This window comes from Mustela nigripes, chromosome 13, assembly GCF_022355385.1.
Source record: "Mustela nigripes isolate SB6536 chromosome 13, MUSNIG.SB6536, whole genome shotgun sequence".
NCBI lineage: Eukaryota > Metazoa > Chordata > Mammalia > Carnivora > Mustelidae > Mustela > Mustela nigripes.
The window spans coordinates 73,450,184-73,472,176 of record NC_081569.1 but is presented as its reverse complement, the minus strand read 5'-3'; the positions used below and the strand labels follow the sequence as shown (position 1 = coordinate 73,472,176).

Genomic DNA, 21,993 nt, shown 5'->3' with positions numbered 1-21,993 from the left:
AGAGATGTAGCCCACAAAGAATCTCTGCTTGGCCACCACACCTATGTACCCCACAATGAAAAATGAATACACCGATTCAAAGCAACATGATCATCTGCATTTTATTTGCATCTTTCTTTGCAAGTTGTTGATTTCCCACCCAGCTTCCTTCAAACCCGTCTCCCTCAAATTCCAAGTCTAGGAGAAAAAAAGTACTGTTTTTTGGAAACATAGACTCAGCTTTCTCAGCAGGCCTGCCCTCTGCTCTCAGGGGAAGTCTCTTCTCAAGGCTTCAGCAACAGAGCAAATCCCAAGACCATACCTTGACCACAGGGAAGGCTGGATCTTTTCACAGGGTGGAACTGATTTGGGGGGTGGGGTGGGGTGTAAGGTGAGCAGTATATTGGGCAGAGGTGGGAAAGGCTAGTCGATGAGTGCAGGAGCTGTAGCCCAATCTCTGCCCCAGTGAGGCCTCTTCAAGTCCTCAGAGGTGGGATGGGGCCCCTCCACCCACTACCACTGTCTCCCCAGTGATGTAGCTGGCGTCTTCAGAGCACAGGAAAGACACGATGCCTGCACATTCATCCGGCTTGCCTATCCTGGGGAAGAGGGGCAACAAGGAAGGGAGTAAAAATCCAACAGTCAGCTCCTGAACTGGCCCAGAGGGAATGAATTTGCTTAATCAAAAAGTATCAGGTGATTTATCCAGGACCAGTGGACAAGCATCCTGTCGGTCAAATAGAGTTAGCGTGAAGATAAGCTGTTATAGTAAATACTGCATCCTGCGAAACCCACCACACATTATATTCAAACAGTATGGAGACATTTTTGTTTTTCAGACAACTCAGGACAGCAGAATCCCAAGTCATACAGATACACTGGTGAGCAGCAACTTTGTTTCGCCTGTGTGTATACTGTTCAATTGTCAGGGAGTCTGTGAAACAGTAAACAGTTTGCTTTCAGTCTGCATTTGTGTAGCTTCAACTCACAGACAGCTTTTTCAGGAATCTCTTTTTGGCCCTTAAAGTTAGGTTCATTTTGGGAGAATGTGCTAATTCTCGGGATTTGTATCTATAATTGTGTAGTTCGGGAACGCTGTAACCTTAACTGCCACAGAATGCTCTGAGGTGGTTGGAGTGGGGACCTCAAACCTAGAAGGCCTGGATCAGTGTGTGGTTCTCCATCCTAGCTGCACACTGTCATCATCTAGGAGGCTTAAATTCCTGCCCCCCGCCGCCCCCCAAAAGATGCCCAGGTCCTACACTGGACTAGTGCACACCCAAGACCAAGAAGCATGGGCACAGACATTCACCGGGGCTCCAAAATGACAGTACCCCAACTTGTTAATGAGTTGTGAACTAGGTGTGCAGCTCATGCCTGGCATGAGAGCAGCTTGCGGGGCACCTGAGGGCTTCTGGGATGTCCGGACCAGTAAAGAGTAGGCATTGCTGGAATGTGTCCTTGAGGGGACAAGATGGACAAGACAAAAGCTGGAGAGAGGCAGGGAGGTTAGAGGAAAAGGAGCCAAAGGGGCCTGAGCAGTCTGGCTAGCCCTGTGGGGAAGAGGGAAGAGGTGAGTTTTCTTTGCAAGGGGAGTTTCGGGCCTTAGTCCATCTGAGCTTTGGAAACATGGCATTTTACTCAAGGGGAACTAAAAAAAAAAAAAAAAAAAAAAAAAAATGCATGGTTTTGGTCTTCGTCCCTGGGTGCTACAGATGGCTGAAGGTGGAGGCCACAGCCAGGTGGAGAGAGGAGTCAGGGATTCCCCTGGAGCAGTGCTCTGCTGAAAGCCGGAGCCTCTGTTTGGTTTTTGCAATGGACGTGAACTCCTCTCATGTGCCACTGTAGCAACGCAGCACACAAGGATTGCAATGTATGTGTTTGTGGCAGGAGAGCGCATGCTTGTATTGTCTGTGGGACCAAAAGACAGTGAGCTGTGGGCTGGGTGAGGGACTGGACCTTTCATCCTTGTCCTTCCCAACCCTCCCCTGTGACAGCCTTACCTTCTTATCTGCATGATTTCTTTTATGCTCTCCTCCCTTTCCTTGTCCTTCCACAACTGCAGGAAAAAAGGGACATCTTTTTATGTGGCAGAAGAGGAGACAGAGGGTCAGAGAGGGGAGGAAGTGCTGCCCTCATGGCAAATGAGAGGAAGGCTGGAGGGAGGCTCCTTCCATTTCCTAGCCCTCCTCAGTTCCCAGTCGCACCCTACCACTGTCTTCTTTGCAGGTGCTAGTGAGGTTGTTGCTGGCTCTCCCCAGTTCTCATCCACTTAAGGAGATATGGAACAGTGTGAGCAGAGTCTGAATTCTGGTCTCTACCACACACCTCAAGAAAGGTGCCTGTGGGGTCTGATCCAGACAGGAGGATGTATGGTATGGAGGGGGAATGTTGAAAAGCCTGGGGTGGGGTGGGGCAGAAGATACTGGGCTTTGCTGTCTAGGAAGATGCCCCTTTGGGGTCCTTGCGGTCCTCACCACTTGGCTGAAGGTAGTCTTAATGAGTCCCGGTGCCAGGCAGTTCACCCTAATGTTCCTTTGGTCCAGCTCTCTGGCCAGGTTCTTGGTGAGGCCCAGCAAGGCAGTTTTACTAACATTGTAGGGTCCCAGGCCCTGGGGAAGGGAGACAGTGGGTTAGTGTCTTTGTTTCCAGTTCATTTTTGGATAGGGCAGTAGATAATAGGGCATCTCTAAGGGAGCCAGAAAACTGTCTTGTGGGTGAACCACCCCTAGGCTAGGGGTTTTGGAGGCAATGCATCTATTTTGTGGGAAGGGGCTTGGTGGTGTGATTCCAAAAGGGGGCATACACTTGTTAGGGTGACCAGGGGAGTGGAAAAAATGCACGATTCGGGGGAGGGGTGGTGGAAGTGGCAAAGAAGGGGGATCTTACAGGAAACGGAAAGTAGGCTCCTATGGAGGCCACAATCACCACTGAGCCGCCTCTGGAAAAAAAAGAGAGTGACCCTCTTCTCAGTGGGAACTCTGGCCCTCAGCCCACATGAGGTCCACTGCACCCAGGCTCCCTCTCACTGTCTGTACCCTCGCTTCTCCATCTCTGGCACCACGGCCTTTGTCATGAGGGCTGTGGCCTTCACGTTAATGTCCAGAATCTGAAACCAAAAGAGAAGGAGAAAGAGCATGAGGGAAGAGCTGGAGAAGGCAGGGCAATGAGGACTCATGGCGGGGTTCCTGGGATGTTTCGGGGGCCCCGGTGCAGACCTCAGGGATGGTTTACCTGGACATGGCAAAAGCAGAAGCTGAAGCCCAGGGAGAAGCCCCTGTCACTGGCATATTCAGCTAGAGAATGACCCATTAGGTTTGCGCGAGAAAGAAAGGAACCTGGTCCCTCTTGTTACCTAACCAGCTGCACATGATTTGGCCTATATTAGCAGGTCCTCTTTGGATCTGAGCTGGATTTTCTGTGTTTCTCCCAACTAGGGAGAAGTTGGAAGTGGGCTGGCCTACTGGTTCCACTCCAGAGTGGCCCTGCTGCCCAGGGAAAACGTGGCCTGACCTCAGGCACTCGGAGTCATTCCAACATTTCTCTGGCTTCTGAGTTTAAGGAGTCAGATGTTTTTGGCCCTCCTGGATGGGCTGTCTGGCTGGCCATTATTGGAAAGTAGGATCATGAGGGGGCACTTCTGGGGCCGCTGGGACACAGGCTCCTGTCAAAACCCCACATCCATCATTTAAAACAAAGGCATAACTCTCATTTACATTGTTCTAGGCATGCTGGGATATGCCCCTACCAAGCTCTCCATGCCGATTTATTATTTTGAAAATTTTCATCTTACAGAAAAGTTGAAATAGAAGTATGATGAATATCCAGATATCGTTTACCTGGATTCACCAATTGTTTGCATGTTGCCCCATGTGTCCTATCCATGTATCTGCACAGTTTTTTCCTGAACTACTGAAGATAAGTTGCAGTCATCCCAGTGTTCTATCAGTAAAACTTTAGCATTTTTCCTAAAGTATAAGGACATTCTTACATACCACCATCCATTATCACACCACGAAATCTAACATTGGTAATAATGATTTTACGTAATAGGCTGTCCCTAACAAAATTTCCCCAATTGTCTCCCCACATGTCCTTATTTTAAAAATCCAGAGTTTAATCGAGGATCAGTCATTGAATTTATATTTGATGTACTGTGACATTTTAAAAAATGCAAATTAAAAAGAAAAATCACTTGGTTTAAAACTGATTTTCATGTGGTCTTTATTCAGACAGCTCATGAAAGATGTTTCTCTACTTTAAAGAATATCAATCAGGAACTGACTCACTAAAGCACATTTGGCACTTTGGTCTTGATGTCTGTGAAACACTGATAAACAAACTATAATATTTTAGTATCCTTAAACTTCAGTGGTGAGAAGTTATTGATGACATCAGAGTGAAAAGCCAAACTAGGGGAGATCATAAAAAATTTAGCATTTCCAAATCATGTGGGAATATTAACCTTAATAAACAAAGACAAATATTTTAATTAAGGCTTCATAATTAAAATCTGTAGGTGTGTGAAATATATCATAAATGTAATTACGCACGTTCACATAAAACCCAATATTCCACACTTGAATTTAGACATTGGGATCTCTTATTTCCTTGACACTGCAGTTAAGAAGAAAAGTGCATGGGTCTTTTTCAAAGGTTTTAAGTTATAAAGCAGTAACTTAGGTCATTTTGCTTAACTAGCAGCTATTAAAGTTTTCCAGCTAATGCAAAATCATTCTTTTTTGGCCTCTGAAAAGGGGCCGGGGGTTATGTAAGCTTAAGTGTATTAGCTATTAGGCAGATAGCTGGCATGTCTCTATTGGAAATAGAGCTGGAAGAAGAGTCTGGATGAGCATGTGGGGGGAGAGAGCTGGGGAGTGAAGCAGAAGAAGGTTAGCCAGGAACAAATGGAAGAGCCAAACTCGGGAGAAGCAGAAATGAAAGGGGGGCAAGGAGAGAGGAAGCCATCCCCCACCTGCCCTTTACCAGGTGCACTCCAGGTGCGTGCTGATCGCAAGGATTCCTCACATTTACCAGGCACTTGACAAATGCATTCTAAAAGCAGCCTAAGTTTGTTCTGGCTGTTTCTTGAGGCCTATCCCCTGCTCCTTTAATCCCCTCTCACCTTGTCCCACACCTCCTCGGTGACATCCATTAGGTTTCCAAAGAAAGGGTTAATGGCGGCATTGGAGACCAGGATGTCAATGCCCCCGTGAAGACTCACGGCCTAGAGAGAGGAGTAAGGTCTGAATTAGAACTGCAGGTCAGTAAGGGAGGTGCACTTATCAATGTGGATAAAGAATTCCTTCTTAGGACAAAATGATGTCAAAATGATACCTCTTTTTCCTGAAACGTCTCTCTCCCCAGCTACCCTAAGTTCTGCTGCTAAACATTTCAGGTCTAGTTTCTTTTGTAGGCTTTTCTTCCTGCTCCCCACTTCTAGAGTTGTTGCTGACTTTTTACTCTTTATATTTTCCCTTTTGGGGGAGCTCCTTTGTTTTCACAGCTTCAGGTCCCACCTCAAAATTCATTTCCAGACCCTTACACTTTTCCCACCAAGTCCCAGCCCCATTTGTCCAAGTGCTTACTGCCCGGTTCTCCTTTACTGAGTTACCATGATCTCAAACTCAATATGTCCATACCTACCTGAATAGAGAAACTGTTTTATTTTATTTATTAATTTATATTTATATTTTTTGGTATAAAGATTTTATTTATTTGAGGGAGGGAGGGAGAGAGAGAGAGCACATGAGAGCCTGAGAATGAATGGGGGGGTAGGGCAGAAGGAAAGGGAGCAGACTCCCTGCTGAGAAGGGAGCCCACCACGGGGCTTGATCCCAGGACCCCAAGACCATGACCTGAGCTGAAGGCAGATGCTTAACTGAGCCTCCCAGGCACCCCGAGAAACTGTTTGAGATAGACCAACAGAATGTTGCCACTGGGAGAGGTCTTTAGATCACCCAGCCCACTGTCCTCATGCCACAGGGGATGAAGCTGAGGTCCAGGGAAGTGAATTTCTCAGTAATGACATATAAGGGCTGGTTAAGGAACAGGAGGAGGCCTTCTCACTGGGTCTTTGGGGGAGTCCACATAATCTGTAGAGGGCACAAAGCTAGTCAGTTAATGGTGGCAGATCTGAGGTCAGAGGTTGGTTTCCCTTCTGCTGCAGAGCTAATTCTTTTTTTTTTTTTTTTTAAGATTTTATTTATTTGACAGATAAAGATCACAAATAGGCAGACAGGCAGGCAGAGAGAGAGAGAGGAGGAAGCAGGCTCCGGGCTGAGCAGAGAGCCCGATTCGGGGCTCAATCCCAGAACCCTGAGATCATGACCTGAGCAGAAGGCAGAGGCTTAACGCACTGAGCCACCCAGGTGCCCCTGCAGAGCTAATTCTTAAAGAGTCCTTTGAAAGTGAGTTGGAATCACTAGGAAACTGGCTATGCAGGAGCCACGGTGAGGAAGACACCAGCCTGGGCTTAAAGCAGTTTCCCACTCAGTTATGATGTCATCTCCCCCCCCCCTTTTTTTTTTGGCTGGGAGGCATGGAAGATTCAAGGTGGAAACCAATATTTAAACTGGGGAGGCCAAGAAAGGCAACATCTCACCTCGCTAATAAATTGAAAGTAGGTGGTGAAGGCACATGCCAGAGTAATGAGTGGGTGAACAGAATCTGCCCACAAAACAGGGCTCTGAGAGGAGGCTACACATTGGCCCGGAACAGGCAATTTGGATGCCTTGGGCAAGCAGCACTACGGGCCCTTAAGCACCTTTGTGCTTCATGGTGTTATTAACTATGTGTACCATCTGCTAGTTCCTGTTTTAACTAATTATTCTTGCTAACTAGGTGCTAAGCTCCGTTGCTTCCACGCTGCTGAAGGAATGGCTTGGGCTGTCAACATATAAATTGAACAAAACTGAAAATCACGTAAGGTTTTCAAACCAGTATGGATACTGTCTGGTGCTAAGTTTTGGCGTCCCAGCACCAAGCCCCAGTCACCTGCCTTGGCTCTGTGTAAATCTCACCTATGGACTTGCAACGAGTGAAGTGCACAGGAAGCTAGAAAGGGATGGGTGCTCTGCTCTGTGGTTGTGTGGTTGGGGGCAGGGAGCCTACATCTCAGAGAGGGGAGAAGTCTAGGGTTTTTGTTTTTGGGTTTTTTTTTACGATTATTTATTTATTTATTTGACAGACAGAGATCACAAGTAGGCAGAGAGGCAGGCAGAGAGAAGTAGGGAAGCATGCTCTCTGCTGAGCAGAGAGCCTGATGTGGGGTTTGATCCCAGGATCCTAGGATCATGACCTGAGCCGAAGGCAGAGGCTTTAACCCATTGAGCCACCCAGGCACCCGAGAAGTCTAGGTTTTGACTGAACAGAGAACCACAGAAGATTCATGAGAAAGGCACTATGACTACCCAGGTGTCTCGTAAGCCTGCCCTATATTGTGTGATCGCTACCCTAAAGTGTTTAGGAGTTGGGTGCTCTGTTTTTGGGTAGGTATATTTTTTAGAAAAAATACAGTCAAGTGGAGAAGCGAGTGATCTGGATTCTGCTCCCCCATGCCTTTGAGAAGCTTTGTGGCGCAGATTGGAAGCCACTGGATAGTAACCATTTTAAAAATTAACTTATTGGGGTGCCCTGGGATCATGACGTGAGCTGAAGGCAGACCCTTAATGGACCGAGCCACTCAGGAGCCCCTAAAGGTGTTTTTCGACTCAACCCTCCTGTTTCCCATCTTTTTTTTTTTTTTTTTTTTAAAGATTTTATTGACAGAGATCACAAGTAGGCTGAGAGGCAGGCAGAGAGAGAGACGTGGAAGTAGGCTCGCTGCTGAGCAGAGAGCCCAATGCGGGGCTCGATCCCAGGACCCTGGGATCATGACCTGAGCCGAAGGTAGAGGCTTTAACCCACTGTTTCCCATTTCTTATGTTAGGAAGAAAAAAATCTTGCTTGGTTCCCACTAAACGTCTCTTGGGCATATCCATTCTGGTACCACTGCTGCTGCTCTAGACCTGAATAGTCTAGAGCATTCAGCTTCCTTGTTAACATCCTTGGCTCAGAGTCTTTTCTACTCTTATATATCCTCTTACTGGTGCAAGATTATCTTTTTCAAATATATCCATATTCATCTTGCTCAAAACCTCATGTGGCTTATTTCCTCCAAGAACATCTAACCTTCTTTGGGAGGCTATGGAGCCCCTGTCCCTTATCCTTCCCACCAGGCCATTTTCCACCGGCACTCCTGAGCCCATGTTCTGCTCTCCCTTTCAGGCCCTCCCTGGCTCCCTGCTCATTTTGCAGGGTCATCTGGAACCCTGTCACTCTTCCATCTGTCCAGTCTCACCCCCTCTGGGAGGTCTAGCTCAAGCCCCACATCTGGGCCAGGGCTGTAGGACAGGGTAAGTGGACCTGGTAGGGGTTAGAGGTTGTTTCCCTGGCAGGATTTTAAAATTAAGTTGCTAGGCACATTTCATATGGCTAGTCACCAGTTGGCCCAGGATCCCAGAGGCTCTCTTCACCCTCAGAATCAATGTCCCAAACTCAGGTTCTATCCAGCAGCCTATGCCAAACAAGGTGACTTTCTTTCCTTAAAAAAAAAAAAAAAAAAAATTGTATTTATTTTAAAGGAGGTGGCAAGGGGCAAAGGGAGAGAGAGAGAATTTTAAGCAGGCTCCATGCTAAGCTTGGAGCCCTCCACCTCAGGACCCCACAATCATGACCTGCGCTGAAGTCAGGAGTCAGGGCCTTTACTGACTGAGCCACCCAGGTGCCCCAAAGTTACTTTCTTGGACACACATTTGGCTCTCTCCAGTGCACTGCTAAATGGTTCCCCCCAAATGGAATGACTTTATCCTATCATACCACCATTTACCACTGTTTAAGGAACCCCTCTTCTACGATTACCGAATTATTTCTGCCAGCCTTCCAGTCTGCTCTACTTTCCATCTAGGGTAGAGTCTCCTTTTTACTCCAGGTAATAAAGTGTATGTCCTGAGCCTGAGGGGAGAACGGCCTCCTTTGCCAGATACTCATATTTTCTTGTGTCGCTGGAAAGCTGGTGCCAAGTTCCAGCTCTGACACTGCCTTTGACACTTTCTTTGAAACTAACGTCCAAGTGGGCATGAAAGACCTGCCCTGATGCTAATGGAGAAATGCCTGGTGGTCTGCAGTCAGCTTGGCAGGTCTGGATTTCCAGCTCTTTCTGACTGGCTGTGGGGCCTCGGGACGTTGTTCCAGCTTTCAGAGTGGAATGTTCTGAATGTTTGAAAACCGGGAGAATAGTCCTTGCCTTGCTTGGGTTGTTGTCAGGTTTAGAGACAACCCGTGAAGGCTCTGGACAAAGAGAATAGCAAACGTAAGTGGCTGAAACATGGTGGGTTGCCTCACCGAAGAGGTTCCCAGAGACTTGACTCAACAAGCTATAGAACAGGACACTGATTATTAGTCTGTGGGTGGAGACATCTGTTTTGCAATCACATTTACCTCTCTCATCTGCCCAATTAGATTGGAAACTACTGGAGAACCAGGGCCAGCTGTTTTCCTGGGTAACCTAAGGGTTGGTGATGCAGGGTTGAAGCATTAGAGTGGTTTTTTATTCTCTGACTGGGATGGGATGATTCTGAGAGACATCATAGTAAAGGCACACAGTAAAAATGTGTGGGTGGATTGGTACGCAGAACGACCATTTACGTTTCAGTTCATAGTGCCGGCTTGCATCACATCACTGTTGTTAGGAAAGCAGGAAAGGAGGCTCAGGCAGGCTCCCTTCCACCACCACCTGGCTCTGTGCCCATACCCTTGTTGCTCACCGTGGCCACCAGCCGCTCCCTGTCCTCGGCCTTCCCCACGTGGCACACGGTGCCCGTCACGCTCAACCCTTCCCCCTGCAGCGTGGCTACTGCCCGGTCCACGTTCTGCTGCTTCCGGCTGCTGACGACCACATGGGCCCCATCCTGGGCCAGGCGCCGCGCGATGGCGAAGCCAATCCTGAGGCAGAGAGAGATGTCTATCAGGGCCAGTACAGGGGGAAGTGGTTGAGAGATGAGCTCCGCAGTCAGAATGCTCAAGTCTGAATTCCAGCTCTCCCTCTGCAGGGCCTCCTGTCTGCATTATGTGTAAAAGAGCCGTTACCATACAGATGGACATGCTTAGCCTGTTTTTAGCACTCATTTACTTACTTTTCCTAAGGTTTGCCCCCGCCCCCCGCTAGGTTCTCAGGAACTGACATTACCTTCCACAGGGATGAGAACCGACATTACCTTCCACAGGGATCGCTGCAGTGACAAGCCCCACACACCCTGCAGGGACTGAGGGGAGAGAAAGGAGCTAGGGGTGTAGCAACAGCCACTTGCATGATTGGAAGGTCTCACCGGAAAGAGCCCCTGTCCCCAGATACCTCCCTTACTAGTCTACATCTCAAAATTCTGTTAATTACATGTGGGGGTGTATGCGAAAGGATGGGTCTCTAGTAAAAAATGCCCATTTTTTACACTACTCCCCTGGGAGTAAGGGTTCTACACTTTGCAGTTATTAGCCATTAGCATTTCGCATACATTTTTACTTCAGATTTGTGTAATGCAGGCATTTAGCAAAGTCCTGCAGGGTCGAGAAACGGCTAGACAAGAGAGGTGGGTGAGAAACAGGGCAAGGGCAAAATGTACTGAGCTAAACAAAAACCTGGACACACGGGTCTTGTGTCCCGTCCAGGAAAGGGGCGCCAAATGGGGTGTCTGGAACATGTGCAGGGTCGAGGGAGGCCGTGGGATAGGATTTTTTGAAATCTGGAGTGTTTTGGAATTCTGGTGTTTGGTCTTCCCAGACTCTAGGTGGGGCCACTTGACGGGGGCAGCCCAGGGCCCCGGGTGACTGAAGTGGCGCAGCTGAGCCAGGGGCAGCAGTGACAGGAGACTGGCAGAAGTGGGGCCGACGCAAGAGGATTCGGAGGCGCTGCAGGCCGACCACGTGGTTCCCTTCTTCGGGGGTCAGACTTTTTCTAGCAGTGATGTCCACTGAGGACTCCCACAGGGAAGCAAAGGTCAAGGGGTTAGTACCTATTTTCGGATAGTGGGGGCCTAAGAGACTCTGGACCCGGCACTCACCCGTCGGTGGACGCCGTGACTAGAGCTACCTTATTGGCGAGCGGGTCCCGGCGCGCCATCCCGGAGCTGGCCATCCGCACAGACCTCCACGCCCCGTCGCTGAGTGAGAGCAACAATCCCGCCTTCCGCATGGCGCCGCTTCGCCGCACACCCAGGGGAGGTAATGACCCCAGTAAGCCAAAGAACGAGGATCTTGCCTCCTCCTCACTCGGCTCCGCCCCCCTCCGGCTCCGTCCCCCGCCCTGCGGCCCCACCTCCGCCCGGCTCCCCGCCAGCCCTGGCGCTGGACTGCTGGCTAGCCTGGCCAGGCGCCCGCCCCTCGTACCGGGAGCGGGCGGTGGCCGTGGGGCGCCCCCTGCCGGCGCACGGCTGTCGTGCCCCGCTGTCCTCGGCTTCGCCCTGACGGTCATGGGACTGTGCGGTCGCCCCAGGTTTCTTCTAGGGCCTGCTCCTTTGCGGGAACCCACAGTCTTCCCCGCCCTCGGCAATGTCCTGCCGCTTGACCCTGATATTTTTCGAGGGTAGGGGAGCTTTGAGTTGGTTGCTTTACCTTCCCAGAACTTCAAGATGGACCTCCATCTCCAGGAAAGTCTGGGTCTGCATACGTGAGATAGCTCACAAGAGGGTCAGTGTTTTGAGATTGCCTGTGGTCCACACGGAGTCACCAGGTGAGGGTGGAGGAGCCTGGGAGAGAGAGCGATGTGATGAGGTGAAGCGGCTGGGCTAGGTCTGGCACTGCCCTTCACACACCATCTCCTCCATCCTCACAGCTCTGGAGGGCAGATGCCTATCGCTATGGTAACCAGTGTGCAGGGAAAAAGATCCTGACTGGACTAGACTTCTGGTACCTCCGCCTCAAGGGCCTGCCCCATTGTCGTAAGTGGTAGGAAAGGTGAGAGGGTCTCCCAGCCAGTGGTGGTACTCAATTCTCCCTAATCACTCGGGTCTTAGCCTCCATCCCGGCTCAATAAATATTTATTGAAGGGCGCCTGGGTGGCTCAGTGGGTTAAGCCGCTGCCTTCGGCTCAGGTCATGATCTCAGGGTCCTGGGATCGAGTCCCACATCGGGCTCTCTGCTCGGCAGGAAGCCTGCTTCCCTCTCTCTGTCTCTCTCTCTGCCTGCCTCTCCGTCTACTTGTGATCTCTCTCTGTCAAATAAATAAATAAAATCTTAAAAAAATATATTTATTGAATGTAAAAGCACTTTAAAAACTGGACATTACTAAACACATAGTAATTATTGCCATCAAAGAATTACTGTTATTGTTGCTACAGGCCAGGCTTTTCATCTGTAAACAGGACTCTGGGGGAGATGATGAATAAAGTCCTCTCAAGCTATGAATTCTGTGTTCAAGACTTCACTCTACACTTCCGCCAAGCAGGTCCAAATGATCTCCCTTCTGGGTTTCTGGGAGAATTAATAAATCTGGATGGCTTATGGGATACCGTGGAAAGGCCCCCAAGAGACCTAAGTGTCAGCGACTGAATTGGTTTAACCCAGTGGCCTCCCAATGCTAGACTGAGAAGTGGTGCTGATCTCTGGCAAAGTTTGCACTCGTTCTAGACAAACTGAGACAGAGAAAGACAATATAGTGAGTTTCATAAAACTAAGCTTATTTAACTTGACAGTTCCTTATTCAGGGATATGCTTTTGCTCCTTTTTCTTTTCCTTTTCTTTTCTTGGTGTTAGTCTTTTTGTTAAGAAAAGATGATGAAAGCAGATGGGTAGGTTGAGAAAAGTGTTGTTAGTTGGTGAAATCACCAGTCTGGCAACTAACTCTGTCAGTCCTTACAGTTAGAAGAGAGAGAATCCTGGTCTGTGCAATTCAGTTCTGGGAATTGCTGTTTAATAGAATTCATACTTGCTAGAGATTCATTTAGTATATGTGTAGTTCTGCAGAGCAGCTAAAAAGGGATTTCAGTGTTCGAAAGGGGAAGTCTGGGTAGCAAGTGATCCATCAGGCAAGCACTGGATTTATAGTATATTCGTCAGCCGAGGAGCTGCAGCTGTGGTACTCAGCTTTGGTACTTAGCACATCCTGATGAGATAAGAGAGCTTGAGTCTAATTTTCCCCATGTCTGGGGAAAACTGACTCTGACTGGTGCCCCTCCGTCTGAACCTCGTGAATTATTGACAACAGAGGCTGGATAGCATGACACTCCTCTTCCTCCTCCCCTCTTCAGAGCTAATGCACTGTGGAAACCCTTCCCAGTGCTCTGCACCTGTGGACCTGTGGGGAGAGTATGGAGGAGGATGGGAGCTCGGGTTCTCAGGGCTCTGGGTTCACAGAGACAGGCCTCCAGGGCAGATCTGATTATCCTCTTTGTCTCCTGCCCAGAGGTGGGCAGCCAGATCCAGCAGCTGAAGTTGGGGGAGGGAGAGGGAACCTACACCTCAAAGAGCAGAGGGTTCTCAAAAAAGAAAATTCTGGCTTGGGAGCTTAGTGAACATCACATGGCCTTGTGATGGGTAGGGTCTGGGTAGGGTTGATATTGGGTCTCCAGTGCCATTTCTTTGGGGAGAGCACAGGGAACATCAGGGAGGAGATCTGTGGACAGGAAAGGGAAGAGGGAAGGCAAGAGGTGTGCGAGTCTTGAGCTACTACTCTTCATCAAGTTGGTTTGTTGGAGACTGGGAGTGGAGGTGGGGAGTAGGAAATCTTTGAGGGAAATACAGGGGTATGTTGGAGTCTTTTGGGAATGGGAAACATTAATAGGCAATGGGATTGCTCTTGTATGTAGGGAGATAGTACCATTTGCAGAGCTGAGGAAATGCCTTTGTTGTTGGGGAGACGCTCCCATCTTCCTTGAGGGGTGACTGTTCACCTGGGGTGGAATACAAATCTTGCATTTTGCAATAATCATCCTAGACTGGTCATTGACACAGGTCAGGACTAGGCAGCAGGGGAGGGCTGGGGAATAACAGTGACTTTACTGAATGCCCACTTATTAAGTGTGGCAAGTGTTTGGTGCTTTTTATAAGTTTTATTGCATATTTCTAACCTGGTGAGGCATTTTTATCCCCACAATGTGAAATCATAGCGAGTCATGACAATCTGACCTGCTGTGTACGTTGAATAGCTATGCTTCGTTTTCCTGACGTTGTTGGGGAATGAGAGTTTTCATGGAAATTAATTTTCTTTCGATTGGAATTTTACTTTCAGCATTGTTGTTTTAATCATTAAATAGCTGGTCTTTAAATTATACAAATAACACATGTTCATGATTTTAAAAAGAGATGGAAGGTTTTAAAGTGAAAAGTAAAAAAGTAACTCTTTCCTATGTTGCTTCTACCTGCTCCCCATATAGCTTCTGGTCTGGTGTATCCTTCTAGAAGTTTCCTAGGCTTTACATGCATTTTCCCCTTAAAAATGTTTCCTATGAATGGAAGAACACTATGCATACTGTCCTTCAAACTGCTTGCTTCTTTTCTTTCTCTCTTCTTTTCCTTTATTTCTTTCATTTCTTAAAATACATTCTTAGAGAATGTTCTGAATAGTACATAATAGATCTACTTTATTCTCTCTCTCCCTTTTCAAAATAGCTGTACAGTATTCTATTGTGTGGATATTCCATAATTTATTTAGCCTTTCTCCTACTGATGAACATTTAACTCACTTCCTTTTTGCTTCATTTTGCTATTTCAGACAATGCTACAGTGTACAAGCTTGGAAGTATGTATTTTTTGTGTTTGGTGCAAATACATTTGTACCCTGGGTCAAATGTTTCCAGTTGATGACTATGATCAAATTACCTCAGAAAAGGTATGACCAGTTCTGATGGATTTATTTTTCTAAAGTGAATTTACCTGTCGTCCTACCCTCTTTTGCATAGTACATAGAATGCTTTACTTGGTTGATGTCCGAAGCTCATTAAGAATGTCAACACAGCGTGGCCTTGGTGGCTGGGAGTTTGTGGAGATTGCTGGGTCCTGCTGATCCAGCCTGCATGCTTGATGTGTATTCACTTTTGCTCGTGTTTTCCATCGAAGATACCAGCCCCGTGATGCCAGATCTTAGGATTTTTTTTAAAAGCTTTTATTTATTTATTTATTCATGAGAGAGAGAGAGAGAGAGAGAGAGGCAGAGGGAGAAGCAGGCTCCCCACTGAGCAGGGACCTGATACGGGACTTGATACCAGGACCCCTGGATCATGACCTGAGCCCAAGGCAGACACTTAACCATCTGAGCCACCCAGGCTCCCAGATCTTAGGATTTTTTAAACAGAAGGTAGAAATCTGGATTTTAATATGAACTCTTTGATTTTTTAACATAGGCAACTAATTAAAAGTAAAGTCCTTGTGAGATGCAGACGTGGAGATGCAGAAAACAGCTCAGATTCTCCTTCTAGAAAGGACTCGAGCTGGCTGCTGGGAGCCTGATTAGCTGCCAGCCTTCAGCGGACAGTTAACTCCTTCTCAGGCTGACAGCAGCCATTGACTGAGCACAATAGCGGAACAAGGACCTTCCCTTTTCTGCCCAACACGCAGCTCCTCTAACACGCCATCTTTGCTTTAGAGCTTCCTGTTGGGCTGGCCTTTTTGTTGGATCTGCCTCAGGTCCAACAGTTCCTCCTGCTTAGTCCTGCTTCCTCCCTCTCCTTTTGCAGGTGTTATCCCCCTCCCCCAACCCTTCTGATTCTTGACTCCAACCAGGCATTTGCTTTGTTGAGGACTTGCTGGCAGCCTCTTTTGTTACCAAAACCCAAGGTTGGCTGCTTGACATTCGAAAGCCAATTGTTTCTTAGAGACAAGTGTGGGTTGGGAAAGAAAGGTTCCTTTCTTTATGAAGTGGGTAACCTGGGAAGATGGTGGACCATCTTCAAAGTCCTGGACCAAGCAGGGGGTTTTTAAAGGGGAAGCAGGTGAGGGTCCACACTCAGGGGAAGCAGTCCCTGAATAATTAACAGCAGTTAACTATTCTTGATATGATCTTGGACAGACTTGCTAGCATCAGTGGAGGCTAGTTTCTAGTGTGGTCAAGCTTGATCTTCTTAGAATATCTGGTTTCTTATTTCCCCAGAGTCAGTATTGTGTTGACACCTCAAAGAAGTCAAGTTATCAACTAGAGGGCCCAGGTCAGTGGGTTAAAGGTGTATAGCCTTGAAATACAGTTAATATTGTCTTTAGAATCTTTCCAGTGCAACAACAAGGGTTTTTCTCCCAGAGGATCTGTCCTTGTCCTGGAATCAGAACATCAGAGTACTCTGAAGCAGGAGTCTCCTGAAGCTATTAATTCCTGCCAGTTTGACTTATTGGGTAGGGGGCATTGGTAGAAAATTGCAAGGTGGGCTTTGGCTGGTTCTGGCCAGAATGATAGTTCAAGTTCTGTTCTGGAACTCATTGTGTTTCCCGTGAGATCTCACTGGTAGGATGAGACGAAAAAATGTCTCCTTGCCTCTACTGAGGTATTCCATTTTCCTATGAGGAACTGAACACACACATAGACACACACACACACACACACACACACACACACACACACACACAAACTCTTCCAAGAACCAACCGCCATTCTTAGGGACAATGCCACTCAAGGCTACATTAAGAAACAGAACTGTGTCCCTGGCAGTGCCAGCCTGTCCTCTCTGGAGATGACATTTGACATTATTATGCAAAGCAGTTTCAGTTCATTTACCTTGCTTTTAGAACAGTGTAAGAGGCCTGTGGGAAGAAGTGAATAAGACCCGTCACGAGCCTTGCCAAAGGACAGAGCAGTCTACTTTTGAGGGCTTTCTCCTTTGTTGGGCCAGATCAAATTCTTGAGCAAAACTGCACTCCTTTTAATCTCCGTATAGGAAATGGGGGTAGTTTAAGCATTTATTATCCTTTTTTCCCAAGCAAACCTTTGGGAGTGAAGGGGATGGGTGTGTTTGTCCTTCTGATTGCATGTGCTATACCCACTCATTTTGAACGTAGTGACATAGGGATTGTTCTTACCTTTTGATACTTCTTAAAAAACCTGAGAATCACACAATACATACATTCTATGCCTTAAAAAAAAAAAGCCCAAACCTTTTAATTTTGAAACAACAATAGACTCCAAAATAGTATCTAGTGTCCCAGTGTATGCTTTCTTCAACCTCACCCAATGAGGACACCTTACAGAGGTGACATCTGTAATATAGTACCAAGACTGGGACAGTGACAGCGATGCAATGATCTAGTACAGTTATCTAGAGCAAAGGCTCTTGTCAGTGTTCCTTTTTTATGTGCATTCATTTGTGTGTGTTTGTGTGTTTGTGTGTTTGTGTGTGTGTGTGCATGCTGTGCTCAACCTGTTTGGTATTTCTTGGACATCTTTGACTAGCAGGGCCATACCAACCTACTTTGTTCTTGTTCCTTCTCTTATTATCTGGATGGACTCTCATTTGTCAGTCCCCTATTGTTTTTAATTATTTTTGTCTTTCCTCAAATATAGGTGATGTCGCAATAGCGTTCTTTGTACACATAGCTAGAACTCATACTGCACCCACGTCAACAGTTGAGTCATTTAGCCAAAGTTATGCACTTTTGGCATTTGGTAGAAATTGTCAGTTGCCCTCCAGAAAAGCTTGCCCTTCTCTGGTCTCTGGGAACCTTCCTAAAGGGCAATTCAGTGTGATGGCACCCAGCTCCTCACAGCCCTCCTGGCGTGTAGTTTCACCAAACATCTTATTTTTTGCCAACCTGGGTGAAAGTGTTTTTTTTTTTTTTTTTAAATTTACATTTCTTTGTTAAGGTGATTGAATATCTTTTCATATGTTTACAGGTATTTGTATTTCTTGTTTCATAAACTGCTTATTCATGTCCTTTGTCCACTTTTATTGGGTTGTTTACTCTGTTTTCTCATCTGTTCTTATAAACTCTTTATGGAAGGACATGAACTGTCTGATTGTCATGAGTTGCAAATATTTTTCTCAGTTTGGCTTTTGAATTTATGTCTTTTTAATGTCATGTAGATATTTTAAATTTTTGTGGAATCAAATTTTTTTCTCTTTTCTCTTATGGCTTCTGAGTTTTATGTCATGTTCTGAAAGGCCTTTCTTACTCTGGGAGTATAAAGAAATTCACTCATGTGTTCATGAGTAACATAGTTACTCAGTATTTGTGTGTATGTTTAAATCTTTGGGTCATCTGATATTTGTTTTTGTATGAGAAGTGAGATAGAGATCCATGTTAACTTTTCCCCCCAATGGTTAGCCAGTTATCTCAGCCCTGTTGGAGTTTCCCCCTATGCTTTGATTTCTTTATTATTCCCATATGTATTTGAGCCTATTTATGGATTTTATTTCATTCCATTGGTTTGTCTATCTGTTCCCAAGTCAGGATTTTAATAGCTATTGCAGAGAGGAAAAAAGAAAGTGGAAAAACTGCCATAGAATAATTTCAAGTAGAATGGCATGGCAATTCAAAGGAGGGAGAGGGTATTTTTAGTTCAGGTGGTCTGGAAAAGCTTTATGAAAGAGAGACATTTAAGATGGAGCTCAAATGAACTTCATTAGTCAAAGGGAACAAAAAACAAAGATGTGGAGGCAGGAGGTGGTGAATCTTTGTGCAGATGCCTGTTGTATATCTGCAAAGGCACCCATACTCTACCACTTGGGTTTTTATGCATGCCTGTCTTGAATACAGTCAAGAGCACACAAAATTTCTGTACTACTCTTTTGAATCACTTTGAGGATACATTTCTTAACCATAATCGCTACACATTGATTGCCTACTATTTGCTAGGGATATCTATGTCGAATCTGAGTTTCACCCCAACAAGCAAAGTTGATAATTATTATTCTCATTTTAAGAACGAAGAAGAGCCTGAAGCAGGTTAAATAACAGATCATAAGTGGCTGTGCTGATATTTAAATTCACGGCCAGCAAATAAAAACCAAAAGACAGCAATGAAAAACCAGAGTAGAAAATGTAGCAGTCTCTGCTCTGCGTATGTCACCTGGGATCCCTGTACTTCTGTGCATGGCAGGGGAAATCCAGTGCCTGACCTTTCCCCAAAGTCAGCATGTTGTTGGAAGGTATGGGAGAGCAGGGGCCCTAGGAATGTCCCTTCCCTCCTTCCACAGCACTCACCCAAAGACCTTTGGGGATGAGATGTACATACTCTAACTCTTTTTGTCTTCTCACCGAGATGCCTTTGAGGTGTGACCTACAGTATCCCTGCCTCCCCCGAGTCCAGAGTACCCTCTATGTGACTTGGGCTGGATTACTGTACCTTATGCAACCTAGCCTCCTCATCTCCTCTAACTCTTTTCCCTGAAAATATTTCTTAATAAATCTCTTTCACATGTATCTTTCTCTAAGATAGTACAGTTTAAAAAAATTTTTTTTTTTAAATATTTTTATTTATTTGTCAGAGAGAGAGCAGAAGTGTGGAGAGCTGCAGACAGAACAGGCAGAGCAGGGCAGAGGGAGAAGCAGGATGTGGGACTTGATCCCAGGACCCTGGGATCACGACCTGAGCCAAATGCAGGCGTCCCTAAGACAGTACTATTTTAAGAAAGAATTGTTCCATTATGTAGAGGTGTGTGTGTGTGTGTGTGTGTGTGTGTGTGTGTGTGTGTGTGCATGCGTATGTCTGTATATTGGGTTGCTGTTTAACTTGCATTTCTTACTGGGGAGCTAAAAAGGTTGAAAGCCACTGTCCTATAGCATATTAAGCTGTCTCTATTTGTGTATAGTTCACTGAGCTGGAAAGTTTCCTGGGTGCTCCAGGATCAGAATGGCATATCATTTTCAGGTCTTATTGCCTTTTGAGTACAGCGACTTAAAATATATTGAATAAAAATGTATTAGTCATGGGTCTAGAGAACACCATCAACTTTGACACAATTGGCTAGGCTGTTCTTTGAACTTCTTTGGGCAGTCAAGCCTGCCGAATAGCTTTCAAAGTCCAGATTTCCCTATGCTAAGGTTGGTAAATATGGTATAAAGGTCATGATGGTTGAGTGTTAATTTTTTGAAAACTGGCAGAAATAGGAAGACCAACTTTGCCTTGGAACAGAGCCAGAGGGCATGCCTGACTGCAGGGCAGGATAGTCATCCCAGAGCTCAGGCCTTTGCTGGAGACAGGTGGGGTGTTCAGAATCGCTCTGCTTTACCCTCTGAGGGGATAAATGCAGCACCCTCAAAGGAAGGGAAGATGACCTATCACAATACTCACCAACAGCCTATCAGACCGAGCAAAGGGGTCAGATGAGTTTCTGTCGGTCAGATCAGTAGAGATCCCAGGGTAGACCTGGCTGTCAAAGTCACTGGAGGCCATGCATGGAGAGAAAAGAATAGCTCCCCAATACAGTGGAGATGAAATCTGGAAGGCTGTGCAAAGACAGGGCGAGACACCCATCTTCCCAGAAAAGCCTTGGGACTCCTGCCATCATGGTGTCAGGTGAAGATCCTTATTTGTCCATACATGATGCAAGATGGGGTCCATATTTAGTAAAGAATTAAGCTATGTTGAAAAGTCAATGGAATAGTTAGGGAAAAAGGAAGGAGAACTCAGCTTATGAGGTTTAGGCTGAAGACAGCTGTGAGTTAAGAATTTAGAGGGTTTCTAGTATTGTCTGAGGGAAGAAGCATGTTTTCTGGTGGATGTGGCCATTTGGGTCACCCCAAAGGCATGCTGGGAAGTGGGTGCTTGTTAGCATGGTCAAGGTCTGGTTGAAGGATCCTTCAGCACCAGTCAACTCCCCCCACCTCCCCCCGCTGATTCTGCATTCATTCCACTGCTACTGGATTGTTATTCCAGGTAGCAGGTATGGATTGCAACTGACACCTTTTATCATCACTGGGAGATAACATTCCCCCCAAAATCTACCCCACTGATTTTTTTTTTATAAATAGAAGTTTTTTTTTTTTAAGATTTTATTTATTTATTTGACAGAGATCACAAGTAGGCAGAGAGAGAGAGAGAGAGAGAGAGAAAGGAGGAAGCAGGCCCCCTGCTGAGCAGAGAGCCCAATGCTGGGCTTGATTTCAGGACCCTGGGATCATGACCTGAGCAGAAGGCAGAGGCTTTAACCCACTGAGCCACCCAGGCACCCTTACCCCATTGATTTTTGAGACCAGATCAATTTCATGTGAGTTTGGCTTGTGAGAGTCAGTATCATATTACCCCATAAGGTGTTGACTATCTAGGTTCTAGGATGACCAGTGGGAGAGCCATGCTAAGGGTCGGGACCCTGCGAGGCCCGTCCTGAAATGCACAGTCAGATCTCACAGGTTCCAAGTCCAGAGAGGATCACCAGACCCCTGCCCAGCTGAGCTGCAAACCCTGGGGGAGGCAGTATAAGTTGGTTCCTGACTATTGGTGAGAATAGAATTCAGCCCTAAAGCAGGTGTTTATGTGGGGGTGTGGCAAGAGAAAGCTTTGACTTGAGGGAGCAGAGCAGCAGTGGAATATGTGCAGGGAGGGGAGCGGGGTATGGGGGGACGGATGTTGGGGGGGTTAGTTTTGTCCTCAGCTTTTGCCCTGAGTACTGTTTCTAGAAAATTGAGAAAGAAGCCTTTAGGCTCTGTCTCCAGGGGGAAGCTCTGCTCAGTTCCAGTGGTGAGGAACCCTAGCTATCTCTGGATTCTATCTCTGTTGGACATTTGGGTGGGGTGGGAAGGCTCCTATGAGGCTTGGTGGGGCGGGATGGCTCATAGTGCCCAGGTATACAATATTTTAAGATTTGTGATATTCACACAGTACTTTCACATAAACCTCATACTGCAATTGTTGCAAGGATACACATTTTTTCCCCAACGCAGATTCTAATTAATCAACAGCATACTGATTAAGCATCTGTAGGAAAAGCACTGTGCTGGACACTGTAGGAGATTCAAGATTTACAGCATGAACTTAGTCCTTGCACTCTAGGAATTTAGAATCTAACTGAGGGGCTAGGACATGTCATTGAAACATCCAGAAAACAACTGCTAAAAAAAAAA

General features: G+C 46.5%; 1 protein-coding gene and 1 long non-coding RNA gene across 3 annotated transcripts in view; one reads left to right on the top strand and one right to left on the bottom strand.

Moving 5' to 3' along the window:
* LOC131999825 (uncharacterized) overlaps window positions 1-21,993 on the top strand; it is a 182,179-nt gene that overhangs the window by 1,293 nt on the left and 158,893 nt on the right. The window lies entirely within an intron of this gene.
* LOC131999818 (dehydrogenase/reductase SDR family member 4) lies at window positions 76-11,267 on the bottom strand. The gene is made up of 8 exons (XM_059372942.1): window positions 11,076-11,267; window positions 9,786-9,963; window positions 5,105-5,206; window positions 3,018-3,088; window positions 2,869-2,920; window positions 2,457-2,591; window positions 1,983-2,038; window positions 76-578 (listed from the first exon to the last, which is right to left on the bottom strand). Exons 1-8 carry the CDS (start codon window positions 11,204-11,206, stop codon window positions 464-466), a joined length of 840 nt encoding a protein of 279 aa, XP_059228925.1. The 5' UTR covers window positions 11,207-11,267; the 3' UTR covers window positions 76-463.

Excerpts from the sequence above, each read along its gene's own strand:
- LOC131999818 (XM_059372942.1), bottom strand. The coding sequence starts at position 11,206 with ATGCGGAAGGCGGGATTGTTGCTCTCACTCAGCGACGGGGCGTGGAGG. Across the intron at positions 9,964-11,075 it reads GTCACGGCGTCCACCGACGG|GATTGGCTTCGCCATCGCGC; the intron begins GTGAGTGCCGGG and ends TCTCTGCCTCAG. Across the intron at positions 3,089-5,104 it reads CCGAGGAGGTGTGGGACAAG|ATTCTGGACATTAACGTGAA; the intron begins GTGAGAGGGGAT and ends TTTTGGTTTCAG.